Raw genomic sequence first — 26,669 nt, 5'->3', positions numbered from 1 at the left:
TCTTCAAAGAGTGAACATATTTGTTGAGGTATTAAATGTCTTTCACCAACTAGTCATTTTGTTAAAGATGAAATAGGCTACTTATGTCTCATTTCTTGTATAGAAAAACTTGCGGCAACGAGCACATTTGCTTTTGATTAGAAACTACAATGTAATACTCTTTCTTATAGGCATAAATGTATTTTCATGAGTTAGGTAGCTTGTACCTCATTTACCTAGTTTTTTGAAGTTTTTGAGTGCACTTCTAAGTCATATAAGATTGTAACACATTGTCTTTCTTGTAAGGCATACAAACTATATAACATTTAATTAGTATAAAAAATGTTTTTTTGTTCATAAGACTTAAAAAATGCATTTTATTTGTTACTTTGAAAAGTTAAATAATTTGTTTGTTAAATCAAGACGTTAAGGACTCTTCATTCATTTTTAATCCTAAAATATTACCTGGGCAATGACCACACATGAATCATCTTTTAAATTTCTAGCATCCATGACTACATGAAGATGGACAACACGACTTCATGAGTTTCTACCTTGAGTTGTGATCCTTATCATTATTTACTATTACAAAAAAGGTATTCAAAGATGGTTATTTTAAGCTTTTCACGACGGTTATGAACTGTCTTTGAATATGTTATCGTGAAAAGTCAACACTTTTCATGACAGTTTTTAAACTGGCTTAGAATCCCGATTTCTACATCGATTTTCTAAGAAACCATTTTCGAATGTGTTATTTTTTATTTTAAAATTGTTAAAAATTAATGATTTATGATTTTTTTAGAAAGTCGTCTTAGAAAGTATGGTGTTTACTTTTTTATGTTTATTTTGTTTTACAGAAAGGTTTGCAACCAAATTATACCAAGTTTTAAACTTGTAGAAAATCGAATTTGTCACAATTGTACCAATTTGTCCCAGTAATATTAAATGGTAAGACCGAGTGTCAAGTCCACATTGAACTAAAAGTTTGTATATATGAAATTTTAATCAATGAAATTACTAAAAGCGAGTATATTCAGAGTAATAATGCAGAAATGTAAAATTCAATCATAATAAAGGACATAGAAACAGAGCAAAATCTAAGAGATGAGAAAAACAAACACTTAGGTATGGAAAATCATACTTGGGGCAACTTTTGTAGAAGTGTTGGGTGTTTGGTCTATCGAAAGTACTTGTGATGCAATGTTAAGGATTTTTCAGCATTTAAAGTTATTTCAACTATTATTTTCATCAACTAAACTACTCTAACCATGATCTCTCATGTGAAAGAGTCTAAATCACTTGATTTTAATCCTAATTCATTAGAAAGCTAAATCAAGTACTTGCTTTAAGAATAAAAATGCATAAATAAGACCAACTAAAACTATTCCGTCCCTAAACATGGATTACTTAGAAGTTCCTTCCCGTCCTTTAATTATGGGAGCAATTAATAAAAGTACGTTAAACTTGCCTTAGTGTAACTTATAGTTGATGCACTTTAGACAATACGTAGGATGGCAAATTCAAAATTTTCAATATGAATCATCAGGTAATTAAGCTAACATAGAATCCAAAAAACTAAGAATGTCTAAATTATTTAATTCAACAAAGCATATAATTAATTAGCGCGATTGTGATTCAACTAAGAATATCTATAAGAAAGGCATGAACTATAAATACCAACAAGTCAATTGACATTGGTCAATGTGCCTCTGATTGTGATTTATGAAGCAATTGTTTTGTGGAAATTACCTAGTCAACAAACATTCATAGTGGCCACGTAATATTGTGTATGCATTCATAGACCACATGTAAAATGCCTGAAGAATAAAAAAGAAAGATAAGTGTTCCCAATTGCATTTTTACATCTAATTTAAAGTTAAAATAAGTAATAAAAAATTAAAGGAAATACATACTTTCACAAATCTCATGCATGGAACAAAAACAAGGGTTGAATCTTGAGTGGTGGCTAGTTAAAGAGGTTTGTTTATTTGCAGGCGAATTATTTCAAAGTTTACAAGTGTGTCACAGCCAGATTCAACATCCCAAAACCTCAATCTTGAATCAGACCTTGTGATACAACATCACATCAATTATGGAGATGAGAGAATTTAGATATGAACAATATTTTGATGAATTTATTGAAAACAAGAAACAAGAATAATGATTTGTTGTTGTTGTTGCTGTAAGAAACAAGTTTCATATAAAGTTCCATATAACATGATTATTGCATAGATATTTCTTTGAATTCTATAGTATAACAAGTAATGGAAAAACAATCTGCACTTAGTAGATACATGTCGAGAGATCTCTGGGAAATCATATACTAGACCATTAACAAAAACAAACACCATAAAGTCTTTCTTCTTATTTCTATTTTATCTATTTATTATCATCATCTTATTTAGTTGAAGAATCAGACAAAAACACATTGAGTAACAGGTCTGAGTATTCATAACTAGACAAAGGAGGCAATATATTGAAAGGCAGAGAGCTAGCTAGAAACAACAATATAAAATGATAATTATTACTGTAAAGTATATAAAATTGGAAATGAAACTATGACTTGAAGAGCTGACATGCCAACAACACCTCCAATCACAAATCGTACTACAGGATGTATCTCCAACTTTCTTGTTGACCACCATAAAATGCTCACGAAAATCAGAGTTGCAGTTGCAAGTATATGGTAATCAAGTTGTTAAGAGCAATGCAAAACACTAATTAAAACTTCATGTTGTTAAAACTTTGGCTGCCAAACCACACTTATGAGGATATTACTATTTAAATTTTTTAGAGATATCAACATGGATTAATTACATGTATAATTGTTGCATTCTCAAAGAAATTTCAAAATCAGAGGCTTCATTTCAAAAATGTCTTTCGGTGTCCATGTATCACCCATATTTGGGAAAGTATTAAAGGCATGCCCTTGACAATCAACATGTGAGCATAATGATGATCTTTATCCTTACCAAAGGCTCAACTATCATTTCAAGTTTAAATATGAAAGGCAAGAAACTATTGAATAAAAGAACATACAACATCATTTCCAGTAACAAATGCACCAGGAACTGTAGTAAGACCAACAAGTATGCTGATAGTCAATGCAAGTCTCCTCACTTTAGCTGCTCCACGAACCCATGTTAGTGATTCAACTGGTGGTTTAGGCATAACAAACATAAGTGTAATCCAAAAGAGGCAACAGTAAATAACAAATGATGATGTAAGATGAGTTGCAAGACGATAAGGGGTTACCCTTGGCTAAGAATATTCAAACGGTGGTTCCTAAAGAAAGAAAATGTTATTAGAATCTGACAGGGCAGGTCAATTTAACTTCAAATAAAGAGAGAAATTTATTTTATTTATGTTCCAACCTCTAAACCACTTTTGACCACCCACCAACCTATGAGACCCTGCCCAACACCCAGCTAAGGCAAACATAGCAAAGAGTCTTAGCACCAATGTCAAGCTAATATACCCCTTTATGAAGAAAATATGAATATGGCAAAGCAAACATAACTCCTAGTGCCCTTCCCCCCATACGATGTGCATATTCCATCCAGTATATGAATTTGAATTCTTCAATCTTCATGCCTTTGTTAACACTGCAACAAGGGCAAAACTAATTATCATCATAACATTCATAAGAACTAATAAGCTCTCTTAGAATGAGTGTTAAGTGTCGACTCACTTCCAGTTAATTAATCCCTTTGTTTTTCATGTAATAAATATTAAAAATTGTAGATTGTAATTAGAACTTGAAAGATAAAACAAGTTTGTCCATTGGAAAAGTTACAAAAGGCTAATTTAAAAAATTGATCTATTCAATCAATTATTCTCCACCATTCCTTCATTTTTAATTATCTATGTTTCATCGTTTCATTTTAACATTGGCAATTAGTTAGTCAAGTTCAAAAGGACTTATTTACATGTGTTAACGCATTTGTATCTTTTTCTCTATAAAAAAATAAGTCCCTTCTTGCAGTTCATAAGTTAATGGAAAATAAAAGGTGTAGAAGAAATGCATTTAAAGGTGGTAAGCTATAGAAAGTGTTTGCAGTTTACCGCTTGTTCTCAGGTGATTGCTTATATTTGTCAAACTCTTGCAAACATTCTTCATCTGAGAAAGGATAGAGAGTATTGATGAATTTCCAATCAGTCACTGAAAGACCAGATCAGGTGAGTCTTGTTAAACCCCCGAGCACCACCATGCTGAACACCCATGCCGCTAACCCAAAGGACCATTTTCCAACCAATTTTTTAGCACGAACCCCGTTCATTAACAGCTTTAATCCCTTCTTTTTTAGCATAAACCATCTTAGAAAAATTCCTCATTTGTGGTACATGACCATGATGACCATAAATAAAAGCATCATTTCATTAGAACTAACTAAACATTCACACTCACATAATAGCATCATCAGGGACAATGAGAGACTCAAAAAGAAGAAAAGGATGGCTTGGAGTGATTGTGAATATATAAAAAGTAAAGGAACAAAATCATGACTACATAAGATCATACATGTTTAAAAAGGATAAAAATTGAACATTGAAGAGTACCCAAATCAAAAAGTGAGATAACCTTAGAGATTAGTTGGGATCAAAAAGCATGAAAGTAATGGGTGGAGACGGGAGGGGTTGAGAACTTGAAAAGTGTTGAAGAAGAAGAATAGGAGAAAGGCGTTCCTCTCAGCTTGTGAGTTCTGCCACATTCTTCTTTGTCGCGCCCCAACACTAACCATAGTGTTCTCCTCCTAAACATCTCTCCATCTCTCTCTCTCTTTCCTGCTCTTGCAATGCAAATTTAAGTTTGGGCTTTAACCAAGGTGGATGGAGAGATGTTCTAACAAGAGGGATTCGAGATTGGAAGTGCCATTACCGATAACTTTAAAGACGAGGAAGCCCTAGAGACTAGTGCAGTTGCCTGCGAGTATCTGAATGCGATCCAAGCACAGATCTACGATCTCTTTGCCAACTAAAATTGGGGAAAATCAAAATTAGGTTAAAAATTGAAAAAATAGGTCAGAGAAAATGAAATTGAGTGAAAATGTGAGAGGGAGGAATCGGTGTAGTGGCCTCTGGCGAAGTTGTTGGTAACATCTTTCCTTGTCGGAGATGAGTTGTTCGGGATGGAAGAGTGAACCGTAGGTGCCGTAGCGGAATTCATTGATGATGGTGGGTTCGAGATCGACAAAGACAACACACGAGACGTGCTTTCCGAATTCGATTTCATTGAAGAAGGCGTTGTGGGCCACACTGAGGGTGATGCGTAGGCGAAGATTGCACTGGTCTGCTCCCGCAACTATCAATATCACGCAAATATGAAAGTGTGGATTTCTGGTCATGGGAGAAAACAAGAAGAAGAACTCGATATCATGACGATTTTAATAAAATTGATGTTGTGTATCTTATTTCAATGATGATTTTAACAAAAATTAAAATCGTCTTTGAATACTACCGCAAAAATTAGAAGAACATTTTTGTAGTAGTGATTGTCTTCCTTTTAAGTGAATCGTTTGCTATCATTGGACCTTATGGGATCTCAGTGACACTTAAAATTAGAATTCCACAACTTGAGAGTATATCGATGTTAGCAGCAGTAGAAGCAGGAGTGAAGATTCACCACCTGCAACTCACGAGGGACGACCACGAAGAAGCACCATGCGACCTAAGCACTTGGACGATTACGTATAAGGACCCGAACACGTGACTGCATCCATGACCATGGGTTCGTTAGTTAGTTAGCATAAGCAGTTACAAAATCGTTAGAACCGTTAGAGTTGTTAACTCCCTGTAACCAACATGAACGTATTGTATAAAAGCTTGACCATATTGGAATAAAACAGAGAAAGCATTTATGAGAAACTTAGTTAGCAAGGAGGATCCTTGACCTCAAATCAAGGAATTATAGCTCATTCACCATTTCACTTCTTCCCTTTCCCCTCCACCAGCGCATAACAATCCACCTTCTCAATGATTTTGGGTTGTTCTCATTAACATAATACTACAAATAGGAAACAATTTGTTCCTTCTTTTTGTATGGATGGGGCAACTTTATCTTTGTATCAATAATGGATCTACCCGAATGGGTAAATCTGTTCTTGGGTAGGCTTTCTTAGAGTTGTGTAAACTAAGTTTTCCCCCTACGCATATGATGGCTTTTGTGGCAACTTGTTCAGACTCACTCAATCCACCACAATTTATGGTCATGTCAATGAATTTGAAGCTCACGCTAATTTGATTGTTGGATTACCACCTTTTTTTTTTTATATTCCATATAAAAATTAATAGGATCTATTCTATAAGAATGAGAGATGTATAAAGTGAAAATGTAGATTAAAGTCATATATAAGAGGCAGATCAATATCACCAAAGGTGTGACACTTTGATTATCCTTATTGATCAAGCTCAAGGTGTAACAATTAATAGTTTGAAAATTAAGTCAGTAAAAATTTTCACACAAAAAAAAACTCAATAAAATTCATATATACTATAAAATTCCTCTCACTCGACGTAAAAATATAACAATTAATTGAATTGATTTTATTGATTTATTTTTAAAAAAATATTAGTAATGTGCCAATATTATCCTTATTAATAATTTGTTATGGAGAATGTGAAAACATAAAGTTTAAAAGTATCATGTATCATTATCAATCAAAAAACACATATACTTAGTGTGTTTAATAAAGACAATTAGTGAAAAAAAAATGAATTCCTTATATTAAGGATTATCGATTATTTTTAAATGGTGTCTTATATTAAGAACATGAAGAGGTAATAAAGAAATGTAACTTATCCCAAGAGTGAGAGCAAAGTAACAGGTGACAGTTATTGATAATTAAAATTATTATTTCTCATGTTCTTAATAGTTGTAACTTTCACGCATTAATATAATTGCTTGAAAGTGATGACCAACAACTCATTATTTATCACATCGTTGTAATTAATTAACTCCTATGCACCAACAAAATTACTTAAATGTGAGGACTGAAATAATGATGGAAGAATCTGTCGTTTTTTTTTTGAAAGACAGAAGAATCTGTCGTTTACACTGCGTAAAGGACAAAGTTTTGAAAAAATCATACTAATTAATCACGTCAATTAACTACATCAACTGTGCTAGAGTCGTCTTATGTTGTCAAAAGCTACTATTTCGTAATCAGAATACTAGTAGCATGCCAAATGTTACTTTCACACTGCTAATATGATTGTTAAGACTTTGTTCGATCTGAATAATTTATATTTGGGTATGTTTATGTTAGGTTAAGTGGTGAAGCTAAAGTTGTTTTGAGATAATCTTATTTTATTTAGATAATCTAAAAGAATCTTTTTTTTATAGTAAAATTACAAAAAGAAAAGGGTTTGTGAAATTAGTTGTGATAGTTGGTTTTATTCTGTTACAGAAACGAAGATTGTGAAATTTTAAAAACTAATTAAACCGGACATAGTGTATAAATTTATAAAGGTGAAAATCATAACGAATATGCAGATCGAAACATCACTCAATAATACAAGGTTTTGGTTGCATATGGAAATTCTTTGGAAAACTTTTGATTTGTTTTCAAAATCAAAAGCATGTGTTCAAAAGGGGTCCCTCCAATGAAATCATAGATACAGAAAAGAAAAGTGCTTTGTATCGCATCACATGAGGCTTTTTAAGAATAACATAGGATTGATTATATTATTATTGGTGATCCCGAAACCCTAAAAACTTGGCGCCAAAACCCAATTGCTGCTCTCTATTATGTCCTGCCCGACGGTCAGCTACTATTACGGGCACCCATATTTCTCTCTTTTTCAGTTCTCAGTCTTTCATGCTTGTTATTTAATCGATTGTCTTCGCTTATGTCACCACCTTCCTCGGGTTTCACTCATTTTCTCTTTTTAAGTTGCTTTAATCAAGGGACAAGTGACACTTAATGGCAAATGCTAAAGAATATCTCAAGCTATTGGGTAAAAAATTAGAAGGAAATATTTGTTTATTGAGATATATAATATTATGTTATTTATATTTTTTTAAGTTTTTATATGATTTTATAATAATTACTTTTATTTATAGTTTCTTAACTAATATGTTAAGTACCTTAATTAATAACATTGATTGATATTTATCGGTATTACAATGAAAGTTTACACGCCAAAGTAGTGCTCCCGTAAAATAATCAAATTTTAAGAGATAGTAATTAAGCATCTGTGTCTTTGAATTCTGGGTGATAAAATTGATTTTGAATGAAATTGATTTTACAAAATTAATTATGGTCAGAATTGATTATAAGATAACATGATTTTTGTTTGGATAACAAATGTAAAAAAAAAAATGATTTTTTTTTAAGAGAATGTTGTTTGGATACTTTAAATCAAAATTGATATTGGGTACGTAATTACTAAAATGGGTTTTAGTTATTTGAACATCTCTTGTGTATTCTTATTTATTATTGTATTTATATGTTGATTATTAATTTAAAATAAATAGGTAGGTTTATAACAGGTTTTTTTATAATAAAATTAATAATTAAAATATTAGCTTGAGAAATAAAATGCATCTCTTAAAGATAATTATTGATATTGATATATAGATTATTATTATTATTTTAAAAAAACTAGGTTTTCAAAAACTACAATGAAATTAACAATGTTGGATTGTGAAAACTACTTTCTGGAAGATTAGATTATGAATATTAATTTGTGATATATTAAAACATACTAAAACTAATTTCTATAAAAGTATTTTTACTACAATTTTTTTTATAAAAAAAGTGAGATAGTATGGACCAAAGCAACAGCTTAGATGGATGTTTATCCTTATGAGTTTCCCTCCCATAACTTTTTGAGTTTTAATTCTAAAATCTGAAGCTCTTCGCAAGGCTTCCCAAGTTTTTCGTAATTCGTGGTTTGTACTCTTTCTATTACATGTGTGAGTGTGAGTGCATTTCTGCTCTATTCCTTCTTTCCATGAGATGCACGCGGTTGAGAATGGATAGATGAAAGAGGGATCAAATTGGAAACCAAAAAAATAGCCATTGAAAATCAATTATTTTGTTGGATACATAAGCATCAAAGAAGATGCATGTATCTTAAGCAAAATCACGTAAACTGAATTACTCAAACATCTCGTTCAACAACATAACCTACGTGTGACTGTGATGAACACACATTCAATGGAAAATAATACACAACCAAACATACACTTAATTGCCAAAAGATACTTTATATCAAAACTTATTCGTATTATTTAATTAATTTAGGTTTAAGAATAATTTTAAATTTTGTTTAATATTTGTTTACTATTAGTTTTCTTACTAGCTTATTATAATTATTATTAAATGTTTTTATATTTTTAGGATATTCAATGTATGAATTTTTATTTAATGTTTCTATGAAATATTAATTTATAAAATTTGAATAAAATATATTTTTTGTCCATATAAAATTATCGAAATACAAATATCATTCTTACAAATATTTTCATCTATTTTTCATCTCTAAAACATTATAATATGCTAGTAAGAAAACTACTAGTAAACAAATTATTTTCATCTACTTTTCGAATTTCCCCCACACCCAATCCAAATCCATCCCCTCCACCACCGCCACCACCAACTTCTTCACTACTTCTTTGTGTTGGCAGTTGGCACCGTTGTCACCCTCCCTCTCCTTGCCACCAGTCATCGCCACCATCTCCACCGTGCCCTCCTTTCCTCCCCAATCCGCCGCACTAGCTTCAGGACCTGGTGCATGCTGCTACAATCCCTAACCTCGACCATGGAGTATCACCCTCGACCTCGACCATAAAGGGTCTTTTCAGCACCCGCAACATCAACTCGTTTTTAACCAGCCCTACCCACCATGGTGATGATTGACGTCGTCGTCACTTCCATATCCTCCAGTAGTGGTGGGGTGGGAGAAGATCTGAAATGCATGGAGAAAGGAGAAAGAATAAAAAAGAGAAAGTGAGAATATAACTACATGGGTCACGTTTTTAGTGGACAGACTTCAGACGCATAACTTTGGAATTACCAACCTTAACTTTAGGCTAAAAAATAATTCATTATAATTTTATTGGAACAAAAAATAAGTGAAAATTTTGCAGAAATTAAATTCAAACTTTGATAATTTTATAGGGACAAAAATATATATTTTAGCCAAAAGATTATAAAAAAATATAACATTAATTTATTTTCAAATAATCTATACAATAATTAATGTATTTATATTTCTGATTCTTTAGTTTTAACGGTTTTATTAATAAAAAATAGCAATGCTTTCATTAATTTATGTCACTTTATAATATTTAGGCTCTATTTGAATATATTTATTTACATAAAAAAATGAATCAATGTTTTCATAAATTAAAATTAAATTATATATTTCAGTTCCTGAATAATAAATTAAATAAGAAAGCTTTTATAAAAATTAAAATATATAAATTAATTTTAACTTGTAAAGAATACCAATTATTTTATCCTCTTTTTTATTTTTCTTTCATAACTAATTGTGAAAAATAAAACCAAAATATTGCCTTATAACTTTCAAGCATTTTGCATTTCTTGTCAGACACTTCCACGTTTAAAATGCACCTCTCTCTTCTCTGTTGCAAATGTCGGGAGTGTTAATGAACAATACGTATCTTTTGGTGAGCATGTGGCAGATTTGATTTCGTTAAATTAATTAAATTGAAATTAAAAACAGTTTATGCTTAAATATTTTTATTCCAAAAAAATTACCTATATTTGAAAATATAAAATGAAATTGATCAGTACTTATAAACACTTCACCAAACATGTAACATGAATTTGGGTACTTAAAATTTCACCAAACATGTTAAAATAAGAATATCGGAGGTTGTGGGCAAACATGCAACCTCACAAACATGGAGATGCCACGTTGATTTTGGAAATTGATAACTTGTTTTGGGATTGCTAATATGGGCATTGCTAGACTAATATCTTAACATTTTCTTAAAAAGTTTTCTACTTTTTTATTTCAGTAAAATTTCATACGGCTCGCTCTAAATAGTGCTCACATTTGTCCGAACCTTAATAAAATAGAGGTCTTATAAACATTCTAGTTAAATTAATTAATTAATTAATTAATTATTCTCTGTCTCCATATATTTATTTAGGGCAAGTTACATTTAACTTGTCAAATTTTATACTCTTCCAATTCCCTTCTTTATTTTATTGGATTAAAATTAGAATTTTATGCTCATGCACAAATAGTATATAATACTTTTTTATATTGACCATAATTTATTATTAATATAATTTTTAAAGTAATTAATTATTATAAAAATTAATAAATTTATCATAAATAATAAATTATAATTAAATAATAGTGTAAAACTTTTTACATCTCCATGTATAATATTTTTCTGTTAAAATTAAGCATGCTTTTAATTATAGTTACCATATTTTTTATATTAATCCAGCTGTTACTGTTAGAGGGACTAAATTGATAAAATATATTAAATACAACGTTGGGAAAGGTAAAATTAATCATAAGAGGATAAAGTATAATTTATCCAATTATTCATTTTTTGCAAATATAATATTATTATCTGCTCGTCGATTTTTACTGTATTAATTAATATGTTGAAAATATATTTTAATTACCTATAAATTTATCAAATAATAATATTGTATGACTATTTATTACATCATAATTTTCAATTTAAAAATACATTAATGACAATAAATATGTATAATTATTTAATAATATATAAAATGCGGTTATAATAAACAATTTTGGTTGTTAATATATAAAAACATTTTATGATCAACCAGAGTATTGATAAAGACTTGGAAATATATCAGTTTTGTACATTTACTCATTGTTAGTTAAAATTCATGCCTGGTCATCTTATATTCTCATAAATTTAGAAAATGCACCATGACTAAAATTTGATATGTAAGGAATATAATGTTATACATATTAATTACTTGACGCACCTGTTTAATTTTTTTTGTTCAATATGTTATATAGTACTAACTATCCATTAATTTTATGGATAAATAATATTTGTTAAATTTTTTTGTTAACTATCTTTAATAAAATCTATTCTTTCAACTATATTTTTTTCCTTTCACTGTTCACAGACCCCTACCATCTATCTGACTATTACAAAAATCTATCTCATTTGGTTAAACAATATATATATATATATATATATAATATTATAAATTTTTTATATTTATCTTTGATTCTCATTTCATAAAAAAACATCAATTTAATTTTTAAAATTTAATTTATCTCATTTTATTCTCTGCACCCTTTTTATTACAATTACTGTATCAATTACTACATGCGTGAAGGAGTTTATCATTTTTGGAGTAATTAATTTCCATATCCTGTAATCATTTTACACGTTCGCGCACCAAAAAGCCCTTATAAAAGTCTCTAATCTCTTTAAACATCACTTTTCCTTTGTCCCCTCACCTTCAACAATCTTCAAAGAAACACTTCCATTGAACCTCAACCAAACCCTCCTTTTTCTCTTAATAATCCGTTTCTCCATCTTTCTCAGTGCAAAAGTTTTTTCTCATTTCCCCTCTTTATTCCTCATCTCACTCTCTTTTCCCCAGTCAACACTTTCCTACTGGTTTCATCTGATTCCTCAACCAGTTTACACCCAAAAGAGTATAAGTCTATTGAACAAGAAAGAAAAAAAAGGAAAAAGAAGAAAGAAAAAAAAGAAAAAAGAACCATCTTTATTCCCTTATTATTCCTTCCTATACATACATATTCATATATTTCCCTTTTGGTGGTTAAATATGGGGTTCTCAGAGAAGCCACAAGTGGAAGAGTCAGATAGTACTAGAAAATGGGTCATCGCTGGAATCCCTTCACGAGCGCCATTGAAGCCAATATTCACCACCAAAGAAGAAGAAAAAGATGAAGAAGGTGACTTGGAAGAGTGTTCAACGACACCAAAAGGGGAAGAAGCAAAGATTCCAACCACGTTGAAGTGTCCACCAGCTCCTAGGAAGAGAAAACCTTCTTTGAAGTGCAACTATCGTGGTGGTGGAGCAAGAGAGTTCTTCACTCCACCGGACTTAGAAACTGTGTTTATACGCCATGTTGAAAGGACTAGCTAATTGATATCATAGAGGTGGGAAAAATATATAACCCTTCACCAATTAAAACTTTAGCTAGTTATTAGTTAGAGCTAGCTATAATTAATTTAGTTCTGTTATATGTAACTTTCTATATATTTTATATTTTATTAAGTTTTTAAGTCGTTTTAATTCTCTGTTATTAATTAATCTAGCTAGCTAGAGCTTAAACATTGCAGGAGTTTAGAGATTATTAGGGTATTTGTATTTGTATAAAGAGCTGAATAAACAAATTAAAATTAGATATTTGCTTGCTTGTTGCATGCTTTGATCTTCTTCTAGTTTTAGTTGCCTGTGTTAATTTTGTTTCATTTTGAGTCTCTCTCTCTCTTGAAGAAGAGATGGTAATATGATGAAGTAGCTGACGTCAAATTGAATTGACATTGTCTTGTCTGCTGCATGTTTATCTGCTTCGTTTGGTATTACATAAAAGACATGTTTCCTTATCTGTAAATTTACAAAGGAATAGTACTCTTTCTATTGATTCATGTAAATGTACAGAAAGCCATCAAAGATTCGTTCGATAAAAATAAGAATTGACTTATATATATATATATATATATATATATATATATCATAAGAAAATAAATTTAAATTAAATGTGGTTGTGTGATTTAAATATCTCACTTAAATAAGATTTTGTTGCTATTGTGATCACTGATGTGATAATTTTATTGATAAAGAATTTAAAAGTAATTTTCTAAATGTTGATAGTCCTGTGTATTATGACCTTGGCGAGCTCTTGAAGAAACTTAACTTATCTAAACATTTATTCAAAATTTTAAAAAATGTAAATGTACAGAACTGAACTAGCTTAATTCCTGTATCAATGAGTGCCTATTTATGTGTGCCACTGTTGATGACCATGCGCAAGAATGAGAAAATCTAGGTCAAAAATTCAAAAAGCCAAGTTAAGCTAAGCATCTGAATGTGAGAGTTTAAAATGCAAAGTGGGAGTGAAATCCTTTTCAATGGGGTAGGCAGATGCTACACACAGATGCGTCGATCTTATTGTTGATTGACTGAGAAACAAAAGCCCCACTTAATTGGTCCTCAAGCCATAGCCCCAGTTTCTAGCTTCATAGTCTTCTGTCATCTTGCTCCTTTTAGAGTTTCAGGGTCTTGCATATAGTGTCCCACATCTCCATTAAATAACTTTTTCCTCAACATTTAGTGCACCAACGACTATACTAGTAGTAAATTAAGTCTACGAATTTTGATATAGATGTCTCTTTCATTTTAATTATTTATAAAAAAAAACTCAAGTTTTTTTTAAAGCTACTTTTTTAAAAATTGTCAAAAACTTTGTTAGAAAACTTACAATTTTGTTTTACAACATTGCTATATATAGTATATGATAGCCTCTAAAGGAATGGGAGGAAGGGTAACATGGAATGATGGTTTTTTAAAAACAAATGTTGCTTTAATAAGTTAGAAAAATGTAGAATGAGAATTGATGGGAAAGATAGTTTGTATTATTAAAAAATTAGTCTCACATATGAATAAAAATGATAACAATGTTATTGTTACACTTTAATTTATTCTTCTTATATTTAATTTCTTCTACATTTCCTTTTTATGGTAAAAAAAAAGAAAAGAAATAAATTAAGTTAAATTTTCCCTTAAGGGTGTGATAGTAACGTATAAAGGTAATACGAAATTACTATAAATATGACAAACAATATTAAAAAAAATATATTAAGAAGTTACATAACTTCAAATGACCCCCCACCTACCTCATCAGATTCATGTAGAGAGTGGGAAGGTTCTCTGTAAATTATTTTGTGATATTAGCTCATGGAGCCATGTGGTGTAAAGCGACAAATCACGTGGAGGTGAAGATTAGAATCCTATGCTAGTTGAATGGCTCACATTTCTGAACTTGTAAAAGCTAAAATTTGAAGGTCAATAATTGACCGAATGAATGAATGCTAGCTACTATAGTAAGTAGTCATTGTTATCTTATCCTAATATCCTGTTCTTGTACTATCAAATAATGAATATATTTATATATATATATATATATATATATAGACATAGCAAAACTCCAATAGTGGGAAGATGCAAGAAAAGGCAAAGCAAATGTTACAATAGTGGTCAGGGGGAGTTCATCATGGAATCGTGCATTAAACAATAAGGTTCTTGGGATCGGAGCCTGTTATTAAGGGAATGGCATTCTAACACGTCTTAAAGAAGACTGAAAGATTTGTACCCTAAAAGAAACAGAAAAAGAGTGCAGAATTTGCTGGGCTCACTATACCCTAATTCTTAATTGAGTCTCATTATTGGAGTCCACATGGAGAGGAGCAAAGTTGTTTGGCATATACCCACACATATGTGTATTAATATTTTAGCAATTCGTTTATTTTTCTTGGTTTTTCTATCGAGGGAGACAAGGAACAAAGAATTTTTTTTATTATATTATTTCTTTCAAGATGTTCTAGAAAATATTTGGAGTGGTTGGTGGTTCTACAACCATGAACCAACTTACCATGATACCATTTTAATGCTCGTCATTCAAACAAATCTAAACTAATTAACTTTATACTCGAGTGTCTAGTGGCTAGTGAAGTGTGGAGTGTTTGGGATATATTATATATCATATTATGAAGCTTTCATAATAAAGAAGAATGGAATTTGATTTGGTATTTTATTTTATGGTATATATGAATCATTGAAACTAGATTCTCTTTTCATACAAGTCCATTTGACACAAAATGGTAATAGAATTAGGGTGTGTTTGGTTAAATTTTTTCACAAGTACTTCTAAAAAAAATAGGATAAAAAACAAAATAAATTTTTCTATGAGTTAAAATTAGTTTACACATAAACTAATATGTAGAAGCACTTCCATATTAGTTTATCTAAAATACTATTTAATATTTATGTATAAATTAATTTTAGTTTATAGATAATTTATTTTATTTATTTTCTTATTTTTTAAAGTATTCATGCAGAAAATACCCAAATGTAATTAAGAAAAGAACTTGGGTCTAGATTAAGTGGAAAATAAAATATATTAATTTTGTACCCTTCATATTATGGGTATTGCATATAAATTCTATGGCTTATGGGTATTGCATATAAATATATTAATTTTCATTTTGTCTTCGCCCGAAAAAGAAAGGGGGAAGACGAAAGACAAAGAAGAAGAACCATTCGTCTATGATAGAAAAGGTACCTTTGGTCATGGTCGCGGTGTTAATCTTGGTGGTGCAATCCTCTCTAGTGTTCCACGGTAGAAACAAAATCATGAAGGTCCACCCTGTTCCTTGAAAACGCAACATCTCCATCCAATTCGGTGGCAACGGGGGGAACCCGATGTTGGAGGCTCAGGGCGTTGTTGGGGATCGCTAGGAAGAAGCTCCAGCGACTCCCGCACGTGTTCAGCTGCGTCCTAGAGCTTCCCTTCCGCTTTGATGCCGACGTGGCGGTGGAGGAGGCCCCTAACTTCTTCCGGTTCATGGCGGAGACTGATGGAATCGACGATGTTAGGGCGCACACAGTGGAAATCCACCCCGGCGTGACGAAGATCGTGGTGAGGGAGGGTGGCTCGGTGGAGCTCTCGCTCAACTAGTTGGAGCTCGATATGTGGAGGTTTCGGTTGCCGGAATCGATGCGGCCGGAGCTTGCGAGTGCGGTGTAGGTGATAATCACAGCCTAGGGTTCTTCTTAATTAGGGAGTCCCACAGGAGAAAGAGAAATAATATATATATAGGTGCAAAATATTCTAAGACGATTTTGTAACCGTCTTAGAATGATAACTTTTTAAGGCGATTTTTCTAAAACCGTTGTAAAATTGTTGAATTTAATTACAAAAATGTCACCGTGTTTTTTCTAAGTCAGTTTTTTATCAACCGATGTAAAAACAATGTTGTGAAAAATGCTTTTTTTAAGTAGTGATTTAACTTTTACCTTGTAAAATAACATAAATATTGGAGGATGTAAACATAAAATGACAGCATTGTGACGTAGTTATTATGTAAGTATGATCAATATATTTGAATGTCACTGTCTAGGATTCTAGTAGATTAATTTTTATATCCATGCGTGTCATTTAATGTATACAAGGGTGAGAAGATGTCAATTTTTGGCATGTAAGTAGGGTTTTTCGTCCGTAATTTGCCACTTGATAATACTTAATTACATAAAAGTCCTCAGTAATCTACAGGCAGGAAGGAGTCAAAAATGATTTTTCAGTATGAGTTTTTTGGTTGGTAATTTGACCTTAGATAATATCAATAGCTAAACCCTTGATAATCCATGTGTAATGAGGAAAATTTGGATCTTGGGTGGGATTTACCAAGGTAATTTATACTTGCCTAAGGCCACTCAAATTATTGATAAGAAATTGATCTTTAAATAACCTTAAGTGATATAAATTATACATAATATTTAATAAAATACCATATAATAGTATTTATTCATTTTATTAAAAATCACATGTGTAATGATAGATCGATAAATTGTCCATATAGATAGTAACTATGAACATAATTAAGAAACATAAATTAAATAAATTATTTATATTTATCTCATCTATATTACTTTGTATATTTATCTTATAAAAGAATATCTATTTTTATATATTTTTAGCAATTAAAAAATAGGAAAAAGGGAAAAACCTCAAGTTCATTGTATTTTCTGACAGCGATTGCATGATGATGGTGAGTGGTGGGATTTCAAACGTTGAAAACGGGGTGCACTCGACAACGATTTCCAACATAAACGTGAGAGAAGAAAAGGAGGAACAAGAAGAAAATGAGAAAACCCGAAGAGACAAGGCTTTTATTTGTTTTCATTGGATATTATTGTTGGCTTATCCCATTGTAAATTCTCATACTCAAATTGAAGTTTTTAGAAATTCAAAAACCAATTATATCAATGTTTTAAAACTTAATTAGCTCGAATTAGCCCATTGGTTCAACACAATTATTGGATAAAAAATGTCAATCACTAGGTCTAAACATCATCAAACCGACCAAAATTTGCTCACCAAAAGTCTTACGTCAAACTTGCCAGCAAAACAAAAGCATTAAGTTGGCACTTGGCAGGAAGTGAACCCAACCACGAAACTCACTGTTATTAAATTATTACAAAAATATTATATTATATTATTGTCTTTGAAAGATAATACAGTACTGAACAAAAACAATTAACAAAATTTTATCTTTAAAAAAGCAAAAATATTTGTTAAACTGGTAATTAATTGCAATCGGATACAAAGGAATGCAATGTTAATTAGGTAATAGGAGAATGCAAACAAAAAATGACAGCATTGTGACGTAGTTATTATGTAAGTATTAACCAATATTCGAATGTCACCTTCTAGGGTTCTTGTAAATTGTTCTACTCAATTACCCGCGTCTCATTTAATTTTGCATACCACTAAGGTCCAGTAGATTGTCCTTGGAACCGACAATAAAAGGAGGAATTTACAAATTATATTGGCAAAGATATATGGATTAAGAATGAATAGTCTTAACCTAAAAAAAAAATGAATAGTCTTTGACACTTCTTTTACATTAGAGAAATGTTAGTTGTATAATTATTTTTACGACAATTTATACAATTAAGAGAAAAAAAAGAAAGAAATAAATAAAATTTAAAACGTAATAATTGATGTATCACATTTCTTTACATTATACCTTTACTTGTAAAAACTTACATTAAAAAGTTTTTTTTTCTTTACACCATACCTCAACAATAACAGTATCATTGTTGAAGGTTAATCCGAAAATATATGAGGAAACATGTAATTGAAATGAAAGAGATAGAGAGGTGTGAGGGGAGTGTTTACAAATGAACGCGAAAATGTTAAAACCCATTAAAACGTATGAAGAATTGGGAAGGTAAAGGTAAAAAATTAAAATAAAATAATTCAAGTTTAAATATTACTCATAAAACATTAATTTATTTTGCAACAAATCAGAATGAATATATAATAAAGTAATCCTCGTTAATAAAGAAATAAAAATATATTCATTATTTTATCTTTGACCACATGCAAGGGTGATTTTTATTTGAAGTCAATTAAAAAAGTTAAGACTCAAAATGAGATAATACTGATGACTTTTGTTAACAAAGAAAAATGACAAATTCTCATTCCCGATTATGGTATGGAATCTCTATTTAGGATTTAAAATTTAGAATCCCAGCAGCCATCCACATCTTGAAGCAATTGCATATAAAACTTATAGACCCTGAGCTTATATAGGTGTAGAAAAATTTAATTAACAAATGTTTTTTGTTTTACCCTTTGAAGCTTCTCAAATCATTCATGAATTTTTTTCAAAGAACACCATTCTCATTAAATCCATCTTTCTTATGGTAAGTCCAAGTGACAGCTCAAATATGCGACAACCCTAAATTGAAAAAAAAAAAAAAGAAGTTTTGGAGACTTAATGCTACAAGAATAGTCATCAATTTCATTCGACAAACACTGCAAGATGCTCTCCCAACTTTAGAAAATTTGTCAAGGCACAAAATTTCTTGTGATATATGCATCGTATGTAGGTGCAGCCAACAAGAGAAATTAACCTGATATATATACTAGTTTTGCCAAAGCAAAGGTCGTTAATTTCATTCAATATCAATGTAGATTTCGTTTGGGCCTAAACCCAAAAATGGCTTAAGCTAATGATACATGCTTGGGCCTGTATTTGGTCTAAAGATTAGATTAAGTTCCTGTGATATAACATTAATCATTAATAATTAATTAATAGTAGTTTGAAGAAAAGTGTTAGTATTACGTTCTTTAATACTCTTTGTGTACCTTTTTCTTAATTTATCCATTTTTTCATTTTCCCATTCTATTTAAAAACTATTTTATTTATGTCATTTTAAAAATCTAATATATCATTAATTACTTTTTTAATTATATTATAATTTTCACCTAATTCTTAATATTTTACACACTTACCATAAGCATCAATAAGCATGACTAGTTGGTTCAATCCCCTTAAACAAGACTTTGGATTTAAGTTTTCTCCCCTAAAACACACACACTTGTAAGTAAATGAAAGATAAATACTAATAAAAGTCATATAAATTTTTTTGAATAAATTTAACATAAATAAATATATTAATTATATTTCTTAATTTGTTTGCGATTTCAAAATGGATAAATAAAAAAGAAACATTTGAAGTATTCGTAAAGAGGAAAATACTAACAAGTGGCTACGAAAATTTGAATGAATTGCCTATTGAAAAGAATCTTTCAGACAATGGTTGCCAAGAAACAGTTTAACATGTTGAAAATCTAGGAAACAAATGTTGTACGTTCTGATGACAATCATGGAGTGCATGAATTTGTTGGATAAGTTGATAAAGTTGGAAATTCTGAGAGCACAAATTTTATATGTTCTGTTGGTCAATTTTTTTTATTTTTTTTTATCGGTGTGGAAGAGACACATTCTTTTAATAAGTGATATGCATTTCAACTAGATGCCAACTTTTTTTTTTTTTTTTTTGTGAAGAATTTGATTCTCAACTTGTAAAGTTAGTTATGTTAAACGAAATGAAATTATGATCAGACGAAATTTTTTGTTGCAAAAGAAAGAGTCCTCAACATGTAAAGTCCCATGAGATATTTCTAAGTGAGCAATGTAGGTTACTAAGTTAGTTGCAGAAGCAGAACATAACTACCTGTTATCGACCGAATCAGAACTGCGTTTTTTATCTGAACATATTCTCTTATGAGGATCATGAACATATTCTCTTATTATGAGAAGATGGATTTCTGTTAGACACATTGTTAAGAGTCTATGAACATTTTGAGAAGGTGGCTTTCTGTTACACAAATTGTAAGAGTCTTGGAACTTGAGAAAAAAAATGCGAAATATGATGATCTTCCATTTCTTCATACAGTGGCCAAGAAAATAGGTTGAAAGAAGTCAAGTTATAGATTTTATTTTTTTTAGAAGTTATAGATCTTTTTAATAATAGTAGTTGTGTAAAAAAAACAATTGCTCTAAATTTCGATATGACTATATATATATATTGAAATTTGTATGATAAAAAGAGGTTCAAGAATTTTTTTTACATTGTCCTTGTTTTAATTGGTACCAAAAGTATGTGTTGTATTTGATACCACATCAAGAGAAATGTTATATCAGTCGAATTTGACAAGCAAAAGAATAGTCCCGTCCAATAAAACTTTGATAGTTAGAGCACCATCGTGTTCTTATATCTTCTTTGATATAAGAATGGATAATAGATGTTTTTACACCTTGATCTTAAATGGAAGAATTAATTTTACTAAAATATATTCTTGGAGTGATGATTGATTTCTAACATGATAAAATTATTCTTGTAGAAGAACACTCTAAGATTAACACTTGAATTGGAAAAAAACAATAAACAGAAACCTTCATTATGGACTTGATTTTTTTTATTATTTTAGTAAATATTAAAAGGTGGATCTTTTGTTTGTGGGACTTAAAAAAAGTGATATAAATTTACAAAATTTGATTTTCTATTAGACTAAAAACTTAGAAAGATCTTTACATTGATATAGCAAAGCAGGATTAAAAAAAAATTGATTAACATCACAAATCTTAATCTTCTATTAAAAATACTCTTATATATAAATTTTATTGTAAGATACTCATTTCACAAATCTTGATTTTCTATTAAAAATACTCTTATATATAAATTTTATTGTAAGATACTCATTTCTTTTAATAATTAAAATTTGATATCTTTCCAATGTTGCCCCTTGCTACACGACAACACCCCTTTCCCACGAATCCCACCACCAGACCCTTTCCCTTGGAACGAGGTAGACATCTAAAAGACGGCGATGCGTGATGCTATGATGGGATTGCAACTGAAATTCAGAAACTTAAGTTGCAACTTATCAAGAATAATAGCATTAACATTATTTTTTTTTTATTGATTTACTAGTCGAGGAGAATTGGGAATCTGAGTATTGATAGCTCCGAATCCTTATCTTAGTGGCAATGGCTTATAAAAGAAATTCTTGTTACTTTGAAAATCTTTTTCAGACTAACAACACTTCACTTAGGAAACATATTCTCATGAAATTTCACCATTGCTACCAAATAAATAAAATTGAACCAACTTGCCCAAAACGATACATTGAATCATTTTATACAAATGTATTCATAAATTGACATACATATAGAATAGAATTGGATCAATAAGAACAATATAATCAGTTTTATGAAGAAGAAAAAACCAATCTTAGCCACTGCCATCACAACACTGACCAAATAAACTATATAGGTAACAATAACTATGATCAAAATTGTAAACCCCGACACTATAGCAAGCACAACACCACCAATAGTGACAACATCAACGAAACACGGTAAGCTCTCTTAATCATTTCTCAAAAGGTCAATTCAATGTGAAATGCTACTTGAATTTTTTGTCGGTACCAAAAGCGATGGAAATGAGTGTACTTTTTAGAGTTGCACTCTTATAATGAAACAACAACAACTACATTTCATTGATTAATGAAGATAGCTTCTAAGCTTACATAGTTATTTTGATTGTATCTCGATCTTGTTATTATGGTTTTGGTGTTTTTCATGTATACATGTATTTGTTTGTCTTCTCCCTGTTTATATCTTGCTTGTTGATATAATTTGTTGTTCTCTTTTGAGACTTAGCTCAGGATTAGTGTAATAAACAATATAAACCATATAATTTCACAATTCTTAATAAATTTTCCTCTCAAATAATAAAGAGTAAATGCCAAAGAATACATTTTGATGATATAATATTTTGTTAAAAAGAAATAAAGGAAATATGTTGAGCTTTCACTGATATGAAAGGATAATGAACTTTACAGTCACATCTAATGACTATAACTGTTGAGTTGACTATAACTGTTGAGTTATGAATAAATTGTGTTAAAAATGTACTAATACATTTTTTATTTTTTAAAATATAAAATAGATAAATAGTTAAATTTATTCTTGAAAATATGATGTAATGATAAATTGATTCTTAAAAGATGAAAAATATAAATTTATCATTAAATATGAAAAAATATGACAAATTAATCTTGTCGTTAAATTTGTGAGATCATTTTATTATTAAGATATAATGTTTAAAGATTAATTTGATAATAAATTATATTTTTGAGGATTAATTTGATATTAAATAATAAAATTTAAGATCAATTTATCATTTAATTATTACAAAATTAATTTATTATATTTTTTACACATTCAAAAATTAAATTTAAATTTATTATTTTTCATTAACAAAATTATCATATCCTCGTACTTTCATGCATATATTTCACTATTTACCTAAAAAAATTATACTCATACATTATACTTACACTAATAATTACTATATATTAATTAAGTATAGTTTGAAAGAGACTAATATTCCAATAAACTTTACTGATAGATAGATATTATGCAAAATAAAACGCGTGAAGCGAATTACCGATACCACCCATTCACCAACGCACTCTCTCTTTCTTTCTTTCTCTCTGACACTCACTCTGCAGCAGATGAAGCACCGAACATGGCCTCGCGCCTTCTCCTCCCTCCCTTACTCCAACCGTTCCGAATTCTCCGCCGCACGCTCCACGCGCCTCTGTGCGCGTCCTCCTCCGCCGTCCCCTCCCGGCGTCGGCGGCGAATTCTCGTCGCTCCCCTACGACGTGCTGGCGAAGATCGCCGCCTCCTTCGACGACCCCAATCTCCGCGCGGCGTCGCTGGTGTGTCGCGCGTGGTGCGAGGCGCTGCGGCCGCTGCGGGAGGCCATGGTGCTGCTCCGCTGGGGGAAGCGCTTCAAGCACGGCCGCCGCGGCGTCCGCCCCAACGTCGACAAGGCCCTAGACTCCTTCACCAAAGCCGCCGTGCGCGGCTCCGCCCTCGCCATGGTCGACGCCGGCCTCATCTACTGGGAGCGAGGCGAGAAGCCGAAGGCCATGGAGTTGTATCTTAAGGCCGCGGAACTCGGAAATCCTTCTGCTCAGTGCAATTTGGGACTTTCCTATCTCCAAGGTTTTTCATTTCTTTACATTATACCCTAATTTCATGTCCCACATCGACTAGCAATATGAAAATAAATAGTGTATATAATTGCAGGGCAATTCTCGTTGTGTTGAAGTTTTATGTTTCATTTCCTTCTTCGTAGGAGAGAATGGAAGGGAATCTTCCTTATCACATGCACTTTTTTTATTCTGTCTATGTTTATTGGTATTTTCGGACATACTTTAGGTTGTGTCTAATATCCTTGTTGTTCTGTCTCCTTCCTCTTACTCACTGCATACTTGCATACTATATATATATATATATATCTTAAAGTTTTTTTTTCGTCTTCGAGACTGGGGCTAGAAATATTTTTTTTGGTATTATTATTTAAATAAATGAAAGGGTAAGGTGTTGCTTTTTATATCTGTATATATGTATGTATTTGTTTGGGGATTGTTAATGAATATATATACATTATGTTGATGCTGATAATTGGTGTCTGAAAAGTTATATCTATGTTACGCAGCTGAACCTCCGAACACTGAGAAAGCTGTGAAATGGTTACGTAAAGCTTCTGTTTGTGGGAATGTTCGTGCTCAGTACCAGCTTGCACTTTGTCTGCATCGAAGTGGTGGGAGGGTCCGTAGCAATCTGAAAGAAGCTGTTGGTGCTCTATCCTTTTCCTCTCCTCTTCTAATTTTGAGTGAAGTAGTGAACCTTTTCTTTCAGGGGTGCGTGTGTGTGTGTTAAAGGATGGGAAATCTGCTTGGTTCTTGGTTTGAGAGTTGGCTTATGATATTGGGTGTTTTTGGTTCTGTTGTTATTGTGATGTGTTGTGATCTTTGGTTTTAACAAGTTTTTCCTGGAACAGGCTAAATGGTATATGAAAGCTGCAGAGGGTGGGTATGTCCGTGCTATGTACAATATCTCCTTGTGCTTCTCCTTTGGGGAAGGACTGGCAAGTAATCATCAACTAGCAAGAAAATGGATGAAGCGGGCTGCAGATCGTGGTCATAGTAAAGCTCAATTTGAGCATGGACTTGCTCTCTTTTCTGTAAGTATTTTTATCCCTTTATGCTGCTCCTTTGTGCTTTGAATGTTTGCCAGAGAACAAATTAAACACTTGATGTCTTTATGAATTTTTCTCTCTTTAGAAACCGGACATCATGGCACTTTTGTTGAATCTGTGATTTTGCCTGATTAATTTGTTTCCGAAGCTTGTTAATTTGAAACTGAAGCCATTTGCTAGATGTTTTTTCTATGACTTTGTCATCTCATAAATTTGGTTCTTGTCAGTGTTGCTTGGTTACACTCTCTGTTTTGATCTCTGTTATGCAAGTTTTCAAGTGCATTACAATAGATTTAGACTTACACATTGACTCTTGCAAAATGTGATTTTGCACCTGGACACTGATTGTTGTTTGTTTGAGGTTTTATTTCAATCTGGCATTTTGATACTTGCTCTTTCGGTTAAAGTTCCATTGTTGTATCAGTTGCCTCAATTTTTATACTTTGGTTTCATTCTTGTGTTCTTGTCTGGAATATGTTTATACTATTAGAATGGCAATCAGCAATGACTAAAAGTAATGGTAGGATTATGGTAATGATAATTAACAACTAAAGGATTACTGGACAATATTTGGTACAGGAAGGAGACATGATGAAGGCTGTGGTATACTTGGAACTTGCTACTCGTGCTGGAGAAAAAGGTGCTGCTCATGTCAAGAACGCAGTTCTTCATCGGCTGTCATCAGTTTCACGTGATCACGCTATGCATCTAGCTAACAGTTGGCGCGCATTGCCATCAAGTTGACCCAATCCTTATGCGGTTTGTGATGAAGAAGTTGCATGACCTTGATCAGTCGTAAGAGTGAGAAATCAACAAAGAATGCCTAAGCATAAAAGCAAGGAAAGCAGGAGGAGCTGTCTAAGAAACTGCCTTTGCCTACTAATCCTGAATATAGTGGTTTTCCTATAATATATATATAAAAAAAAACTAGTTGGTGGGCGTTTGTAAAACTAGTTTGTAAAACGCCCTATTGACTAGTTGAAAGTTCCTCTTAAGTTCCCCCCTTAGAACTGTGCAGGGTAGAATGTGGTGGGCGTTTTTTGTCATGAATGGCAAGTAGAAAATTGCAACGTCATACTACTCCATATTATATAATGGTTGAAAAGGTTTACCTAGCTGTGTGTCTGATTTTACAAGAGAATCAGTTTAACCTCCAGTGTTGTTCAATTCTAATCTACAATTAATTAACCATGTCCAATTTTATATTATTTTATGACATCGTTTAGTGTATCAATATTCTTCCAATTATACATGAAATAATATGTTCACCCTTCCCTAGCGTGAAAGTTTCATATACTCTGGTTAATCACGAGTTTCGTTTAGGCAGGTGCCTCACTGGTTAAGGATGTCAAGAAAAATACACGCTTCTGTTTGCCCTCTAGATGGCATTTGCCTGTTCAGCTGGACAAACAATAGATAGATAGAGATGGAATATCTTGAATGTGGTATTCATATTCCCAAATGGTTCATGAAATCAAATAAATAGCATGACTTGCAAGCATAGCCAGTGCTTTGTCGATGCTGAATCAAATTGGATCATAA

General features: G+C 31.4%; 2 protein-coding genes and 2 pseudogenes across 2 annotated transcripts; 3 read left to right on the top strand and 1 right to left on the bottom strand.

The window, feature by feature from the left end:
* Positions 1-920: 920 nt before the first annotated feature.
* Positions 921-4,741, bottom strand: LOC100799308 (cytochrome c oxidase assembly protein COX15-like; annotated as a pseudogene).
* Positions 4,742-12,388: 7,647 nt separating this feature from the next.
* On the top strand, positions 12,389-13,340 carry LOC100787501 (cyclin-dependent protein kinase inhibitor SMR6). The gene has a single exon (XM_003517490.5). It carries the CDS (start codon positions 12,753-12,755, stop codon positions 13,074-13,076), a length of 324 nt encoding a protein of 107 aa, XP_003517538.1. The 5' UTR covers positions 12,389-12,752; the 3' UTR covers positions 13,077-13,340.
* Positions 13,341-16,141: 2,801 nt separating this feature from the next.
* LOC112997738 (uncharacterized) lies at positions 16,142-16,740 on the top strand (annotated as a pseudogene).
* A 6,730-nt stretch (positions 16,741-23,470) lies between these two features.
* On the top strand, positions 23,471-26,335 carry LOC100781817 (F-box protein At1g70590). Its single transcript, XM_003517479.5, has 4 exons — positions 23,471-24,088; positions 24,585-24,721; positions 24,930-25,112; positions 25,707-26,335. The coding sequence occupies exons 1-4, from the start codon at positions 23,590-23,592 to the stop codon at positions 25,869-25,871; spliced, it is 984 nt and encodes a 327-aa protein (XP_003517527.1). The 5' UTR covers positions 23,471-23,589; the 3' UTR covers positions 25,872-26,335.
* Positions 26,336-26,669: the final 334 nt, after the last annotated feature.

The sequence above is a fragment of the Glycine max genome, chromosome 1, assembly GCF_000004515.6.
Source record: "Glycine max cultivar Williams 82 chromosome 1, Glycine_max_v4.0, whole genome shotgun sequence".
In the NCBI taxonomy this organism is placed as follows: domain Eukaryota; kingdom Viridiplantae; phylum Streptophyta; class Magnoliopsida; order Fabales; family Fabaceae; genus Glycine; species Glycine max.
This window is presented reverse-complemented; position numbering and strand designations above follow the sequence as displayed.